The following is an 8,023-nucleotide window of genomic DNA, read 5'->3' on the forward strand; positions in this document are numbered from 1 at the left end:
TCTCTAACAGAATTGGGTGGCCAGGTGTTCTCACCAAGACCCACAAAAGACCAATGTCTCAGAAGTCCCCGGGCAACTTTCCTGTACCGGCGATTCCCACGCGGAGCCGCTTTCCCCTGCTGGGCTGCTGCAGCCCAGGTCCTCCCAGGTCTCCTGGCCCGCGCGGTGCCTCTGCGATGACAGATGGAGGACCCCACTCCTCTTTCCAACAACCGAACCCCAGCCCGAGATTCCGCTCCAAGCCCCCAACTCCAGCACACCAGAGGAACATGGCATGTCCCAGCCTCGGCGTTACCTCCTCGGGAAGCGGGACCCCGGGAGGGGCTACGGGGACACTGACCTGGGAAGCCCGCGCTCCAGGGCAGGCAAGGAGTAGCAGGAGAAGGACGAGCGCACGTTGAGAGCCGGGTCCCATCTCGCCCAGCACAGCCTGGCTGCTGAGGAAAGCAGGTCGCTGTTCCCTGACCGACACTGAATACCCGCGGTGCGCGAGTCCTTTTAAGCTCCCGCGGCCACCAGAGACCATAGCCGCCGGCACGAGACTGTCCGGGCGACGCGGGGAGGCGCCAGCCCCGTGGCGGAGGCCGGGAGAGGAGGGGCTGCAGAGCCTGGAATGCGCCTAGGAGCGCGCCCAAGCCACGACTCCTGGAGGAGGCCCGGCGCGACCAAGGGTGGCCGCTGCCCACCCTGGATTGCCCTACTGCCCACTGTCCCCACTTCCCGCTGAGAGCGACCCAGGCTTTTGCCAATCACACGTGGCTGACTGATGAGCCAAACTTAGGCTTTTGTCCTACCTCAAAGCCCATACAAGGACACCTTCCTCCAGGACAGCAGAGAACAAGGCTAGTGTGGCAGGAAGAGGGGCTTCATAAACTTGGCCTAGGTTAGACCACGTCTTCTTAAACTGTGTACCAAAATATGGGAGTTGAGCTGCTGAATTTAGGAATTGTAAAAGCACAAGACTAAAAATTAATTCAGAATCAAGTATGATGAATCCAAGGTATCCTTGGTCACCGTGACTGGTGCTGGTCAGTTGTCCCTGGGCACCACGCGAATCAGACACCTAGGACACTTGGTTCAGATTCAGACTATTTACTATTATGAAATAAAGTGGTCTCCCCCCCCCCCCGCACATACAAAGTTTTCTGTTACTTTGCACTACATATTTCTGTGAAGTGGTGTGCTTGGTGTAACAATTATCAAACTATCAATCAATTTGGAAAAAAATGTCAAAAATGCTTCTTGTTCTTCAATATCAAATAGTCAGACAAGATTTAGTTCTTTGTGTAAAAATAAATAAGCGCACCAGATTTCCTTTTATCTTTAATAAATGGTAAAATTATATTAATAGCAAAGAATTACTTTAAAATCAATGGAAAAGTTTTAAAAGGGTACTGCCCAGGGTTTAGGAGCACGGGCCGGCGACAAAGAGTCCACAGCCTTCCTTCTAGTGTGCAGTCTGTTTCCCCAGAACTTCAGTAGAGACCCCATTCTAGAACCTCACTAAGGTCTGGGTGGGTAACAACCCAAGGATGGACAGGCATGAAGTTGAAGTCCCTGCTCCTCCGGCTATGGGTGAAGCAGGTGCTTCAGACCCCTGGAAAATGTAACTTGATTCTCCCTGGAAGAGCATCTTGGGAAGTTCCCTCTGGTTGTACGGAATGGTTCTGAAGCCCACGGAGCTGTTTTCAGTGGGAATCAGGATGGCTGTCCTCTCTTGGCCTAGGAGGGCTGCTATTACAAAGTGCCACAGACTAGACGGTGTATAACAATACAAACATGTGCCTCGAGACTCGGGGAGCTGGGAGGCAGGCAGGATCAAGGTATTTATTGGCAGATTTGGTGGTGATGAGGGTTTGTTTCATCCTCAGTTGTGGAAATAGGCAGGCAAGCTCTTTGAGGCCTCTTTTCTTGGGGAGGTTCAGATGGGTGGGGTTTCAAGACAGAGTTTCTCTGTGTAGCCCTGGCTGTCCTGGAACTTGTTCCATAGACCAGGCTGGCCTCGAACTTGGAGATCCACCTTCCTCTACCTCCTGAGTGCTGGGATTAAAGGTATGTGCCACTCTCATTGTGCATAAGGCCTCTTTTGTAATAACACCATAGTGATATAATTCAGAAACATCCTAAGGCCACGTCTCCTAATACTACCACACTGAGGAGGGAGTTCAAAATATGACCATAGCTGGTTCCCTGGAAAGCATGGAACACGGGACATTGGGCATGGGGCCCGAGGACCACCCAAACTTTGGCTCCCCAACAAATCCCGCTGAGCTGTTTCCTCTGGCTCCCTGAAGCAGAGTAAGGTCCATGTCCTTGTGCTTTGGAAGTTGCAGAGAGACCGAGTCAGAACACAGCTCACCACTGTCCAGGTAGAGAGGAAAGGACAGCAGCCAAACCAGGGTAGGCCGGAGAGATGATGGGCCTCTGTGTCTCCAATGTGTCCGCTGTCTATGAGCGAGCCACCCGTTTCCTGGCTGTGCTTACCTCCTGGGAATGAAAGGTTCCATTCTGCTCGGAGTGGCTATTTATTTTGAGTTTCCTCCTGCCCCGTATTTACATGGCAACCTCCAAGCACGCTTAGTTGGTTCTGGCTGCACACTGGACCCCAGAGGCTGGGCGGATGTGAGCAAGCCCTCTCTTCTCTCCCATTACCCTCTCCTCGGAGTCACAAGGCAGACCAGATCGCGTAGAGGCAGAGAACGAAGCAAGGTTAAGCGGTAGTTAAACTTCTTCGTCAGCCTGGTGTGGTTTGAAATCACCTAGGAGACACACCTCCAGGTACGTGTGTACCCAGAGAAGTTAAATAGGAGAAAAGATCCGCTCTGAATGTGGGGACAGCCCCTGTCTGAAGACCCCTGGCCGGAGGGGTGGGTGGGAAAAGCAGAAGCTGGATGAACTCTGCCATGCTGCGCTCAACCCAGGAACCCAAAGAAACCCTTCCTCTTTCAGCTGCCTCTTGTCAGGTATTAAGCCACAGTAATGAGGCAAATAACTAATGCAGCATGGTTGGTGACCAACCTGGGGTATGCGGACTCAATTCTAAACGTCGCCACTCGGAAAGGCGCTTCCAGGACATTTGGTCTTGACCTAATCCCTACTTTACGTTTAGGAATCTCAGGACTGCGACAATTTCACTCAAAGCGACACAGCTGCCTCTTGGGTTTGCTGTTTTGCGTTTCTAAGGTTTCTAAACGTCAACAGGAATTTTTGCTTTGGTGTTGTCCCTTTTTTTGCTAACTTCCATTTGTGACATTTGCCCTATGGCTGACTTAACTTCGTGCTCAGGGTTCATTTGACTTAGTTTTCTGAGGTCTGGCTGCCCTTCTTTCTCTGTCGCCCACTACCATGGTCTGTAGTAACCAAAGCAGATGCCCACAAGCAGAATTTGCCGGGGCTCTCTCCAGAGTAACTGACTGTTGGAGCCATGCTCTGCGGTTCAGAGCAGCGCTGGCTGCTCTCGCAGAGGACTTGGGTTCAGTTCCCACTGCCCACATGTTAGCTCACAACCGTCCCTCCTTCCAGTTCCAGGGGATTCAGCATTCTCTTCTGGCCTCTGTGGTCACCGGCATGCATGTGGTGTACATGCATACATAAAGCACTCATACACACAAAACAAATCTAAAAAGGAGAAGGCTCAGAACATTAGTTATACAGTTAGGGCTTCCCTCTGCCCTAATAAAATGGGCTTATCAGCTAGTTTGTGCCCCCTGTTTCCCCTCTATTGTTTCTAGGGGAGTATCTGGGGGGAACTGGGGCTGTTTTGGAGACTGTGAGATGGCTTGGCAGATAAAGGTCCTTGTCACTGAGGCTGATGACCTAAATTTGGTCCTTTGAATCTACACAGTAGGAGAGAACTAAGTTCCGCAGGTTGTTGCCCTGAGCTGAGGGTGCAGCCCAGTTGGTAGGAAACTCGACTGACATTCGTGAAGACTTGAGTTGAACCCTCAACCCTGCACAGCCAGGTGCAGAAGAACACCTATAAAACCAGCACTTGGGAGGTGAAAGCAAGATCTAAAGTTCAAAATCATCCTCAGCTACACCGTGAGTTTGAGGCCAGCCTGAGCTACATAAGATCTGCTGTAATATCCTCAGTTCTCCATATGATATGGGAACGCAAAGAAAGAAGAAGGAAGTTGGATTTTAATTATTAATATTCTCTCTCCTCTCCTTTCTCCCCCCCTTCCCTCTCTCTCCCACCTCCCTCTCTTCCTCTCCCCCTCACCCCAGATCAAAGACAGCCTCCTGTGTCATTCTTCAGGCACTGTGCACCTTTTTCTTTAGAGATGACCTGGAATTTGCTAAACAGGGTAGACTGCCTGGCCCCAGGGTCCCCCTATCTCTGTCTCCCTAGCACCGGGAGTAGAAAAGGAGCCCCACCATGCCCTGGCTTTATATACTCGGGTTCTGGGGCACGAACTCAGGTCCTCATGCTTACAAGGTAAGCATTTATTTTTTAGAGATAGGGTTTCTCTGTGTAACAACCCTAGCTGTCCTGGAACTCTCTCTGTAGACCAGGCTGACCTCGAACTCACAGAGATCCACCTGCCTCTGCCTCCTGAGTGACAAGGTAAAGCATTTTGCCGCATGAACCACCTGCTCAGCACTTAAAATTCTATTTATTTATTTGTTTGTTTATATCCGATAGGCTCTTACTAGGTAGCCCAGGCTATAATTACAGAAGCCACACTATTCCTGGCTGAAAGAGAAGGATTTGTTGTTGAAATCTATGTCGAAGACCTGGCCACTGGCAGCATACAATGGAAAGCAAGGACTCCCTGGCTGTCCTGCGAGGCCCTCATGGTCTCTTACGGTGCCCACATCAGGTTGCTTCCCTCCTGATGCATCTGTGACCTGGTCTTGCTGTTGGCACAGTCACAGTCCTGCACCTGTCTCTGCTCTAAGTGTCATCAAGCCTCTAAGAAGCTACTCTGTAACGGTCACAGGAACAAAGACTGGCATGCTAGTCTGACCGGGGATAACAGGGCAAGAGGAGGGAGGGGATCACTCAGCAGGAGAGCCATGACTTCATCCAATTCCTTCATTATACAAATATTTATCAAGTGCCAACTGTAGGCCTGGCTCTGAGCCAGGCACTACATTATGCTCACACGTTATAAGCAGCGAGTCTGCCAGCAAGCCATGCAGTCACGTGTAGAACACTGAAGACACTGTCTGCCTGTGTACATCATCAGGACAGACAGTAGAAGCTGCTGCCCATGCCCTGAAGACCATTTGCAATAATAATAATAAAAAAAAGGCCAGACTTCATTGTGTCATAATTATAGACCAAGCATCATTTGATGTCTGCCAAGGGGCGAGAAGCTTTGAAAATCCACAAATGCCATTCCCCAATGAAGTCCAAATGTCTGTGGAAGGGGCAGAGTAGTGGGCTCAGTTGGTGGATGATGTAGTTCTTGGAGTCAGATGGGCCTGAGCCAAACCTCACCACCTGCAGGGACCAAGAGGGACTTGCATCTCTCCGTTCTTTGCAGGAATCTCTTTCAACATTTATATGAGAATAAAGACATGTATCATAGTCAATAAGACATCCTAAATTATAGAGTCAGACATGATGAAGGAGCTGGGATAAATAACACTACGGATGGTTAAAGAAGCCATAGGAAATTATTTTCTGTTTACTTAAAGTTATGTAATACCCCCTCCCCCATCTATCATTTAATTAAAGTTACACCACTTGGGGTAGTAATGCTCCCTCCCCTAAAAATCAGAGTATTTAACAAAAACCCCAGGCTCAGGCATGGGACACTTCCTTTTGAGCTGCTGGTCACAAGAGTCTAGGAGACTCCCCAAACCATAGAGACTGTTGCCGTTGTCCTTGGTCCCTTCCAGAAAAAGATCCTACTGCTGAAGACACCACACATTGTGGACACAGAACTTAAAGGAGTGAAGCAGAAACTGACCTGCAAGCCTGGGACTAGCTCTCATAGCCTTGGATGGAGCCATCACACTACGAAGGGAGAAAAGCCATCAGGAGTTCCATCTCGCTGCAAGCACTTACAGACCACAACGATCATCGGCATGGGGAGATAGTCTGAAAGGTACCATAGTGGCACTTACGTCCTGGGAGCAAACAAAGAGCTGTCTAATTGTATTTAAGGCTGGTTCAGTAGGAAGGAATCCATGCCTGGTGCCATAAACTAGTCAACTCCCTGCGTCTACAGAGCCCATGAGACCTGAGGAATGCTGTGAAATAATTCTCCACTTATAATTAATATTAAATCTCTGTGCATTGATTAGAGCAGTCGGCAGTCCTAACCAAAAACTCCACCTACAGAGGAGAATCTACTATTATCAGCTTCCTAAACCAGGGTTAATTCCTAACTGCACTCCAAATACTCATTCTATACCCACAGATCAGTGTAGCTCTCTCTCCCCCATTGTCACAGAAGCTTCTTTTGCAGCAAGTGGAGACCATTACAAAAACCCACACATTGTCAGAATGCAAAGATTACCTAACTGTGGGGTGTCTGTCCCCAACCAAGACTTCACAAGGTTCAGGGAACAACATAGAAGAGAAGGATGAAAGATTTTAAGAGTCATAGGATCAGGACATCTGCTTTAAGATAGTCTCTTCTAAAAAGAAAGAAGATGAAGTATTAGAGGGGTAGGGAGGAAGTGGTGGGGGTAGGGAGAAGGGGTGGATATGGGAGGAGTTGGGGAAGAGTAGGGGATGAATGTGATCAAGATACAGTATATACAATTCTGAACAAATTAATAAAAAATTATATATTTAAAATAATATTTAAGATAAGTAAATATATATTTTAAAACCTAAGTTCTATCTTTGGAGTTGGAGAGATGGGTCAGAGGGTAAAGGTGTTTGTTGGCTGTCTGGTCTGACAACATGAGTTTGATCTCTGGGAACCACATGGTAGAAAGACAGAACTGACTCCTGGAATTTGTCCTCTGACTGAAACAGACACACACACAAACACACAACAAACAAAAAAAGTGAACAAAATGTAAAACAATTTCAAAAATCTTACCTTTGTCTTTGACACTTGATGATGCTGTATTGCGAATGACCTGCCGATTTTATTTTACAGAAATGTATTAGTCATCTGAGCCTGGAAGATTATTATTGTTTTTTTTAAGCTATCATTTCTTCAGTCATTTTTCTTCCTGTCCTGTTCTGCTTCTGGTGCACTCATCGCGTGTATGTTTGTAATGTGCTGCTGCCCCGCAGGTCTCCAAGACCCTGAGTGCTTTCCTTCGTTCTGGTCTCTTTGTTTCTCAGAGTAACTGAAACTGGCCAATATTCAAACCACTGATTTCCTCTGTCCAGGCAAACCTGCTTGGGTGTCGACTGACTCCCTTTGGCTGTCGTTTTCTGCAGCACTAGCATTCCACTGGGCTGGTTGTTATAATTGCCATCCTTTTACTAATACTTTCTGCTTAGACAACATTCCCACACTTTAGTTTTAGGACATGGCTTCTTCCAGTTTGTTCACTATATTTTTAAATTGCTTCAGGAATTTGTCTCAGAGAGACTGGATTCCAGGCACAGTAGGGATGAGAGAGGCAGAAGAGCCCTACTTATCTGCAAACACCATGCTTGTTGTGGAATAATCTTTCTGTACACTGTGAAGGTGTGTTTTTGCCAAGGCGCCTTCTGATTGGTTTAATAAAGAGCTGAATGGCCAATAGCGAGGCAGGAAGAGGTTAGGTGGAACTTCCAGGCAGAGAGAAAGAAAGATAAAGATGAATTTGGGTATAGAGGCGACGCCAGAGGAGACAGAGAGGAAGTAGGACATGCAGGAGGAGAGGTGAAAGCCAGGAGCCACATGACAGCAGGTAGATGAATAGAAATGGGTTAATTTAAATTATAAGAGCTACTCAGAGCCAGGTGGTGACACATGCCTTTAATCCCAGCACTTGAGAGGTAGAGACAAGCAGATCTCTGTGAATTTGAGACCAGCCTGTCTCTAGAGCAAGTTCTCAAAAACCAATTCTAAAAAAAAAAAAAAAAAAAAAAAGAACCAGTATAAGAGCTAGTTAAAAA

At 47.8% G+C, this 8,023-nt stretch overlaps 1 protein-coding gene across 2 annotated transcripts in view; it reads right to left on the reverse strand.

Annotated features, from left to right (window-relative positions):
* Fbln7 (fibulin 7) overlaps positions 1-565 on the reverse strand; it is a 37,235-nt gene extending 36,670 nt beyond the window's left edge. For both annotated transcript variants that reach the window (XM_085696389.2, XM_048459832.3), the window contains exon 1: positions 341-565. In XM_085696389.2, coding sequence (XP_085552515.2) covers positions 341-526 — 186 coding nt within the window. In that variant the 5' untranslated portion in view covers positions 527-565. The remainder of the gene's footprint in view (positions 1-340) is intronic.
* Positions 566-8,023: the final 7,458 nt, after the last annotated feature.

Source organism: Myodes glareolus, chromosome 10, assembly GCF_982192425.1.
Source record: "Myodes glareolus chromosome 10, mMyoGla1.1, whole genome shotgun sequence".
Taxonomy (NCBI): Eukaryota; Metazoa; Chordata; class Mammalia; order Rodentia; family Cricetidae; genus Myodes; species Myodes glareolus.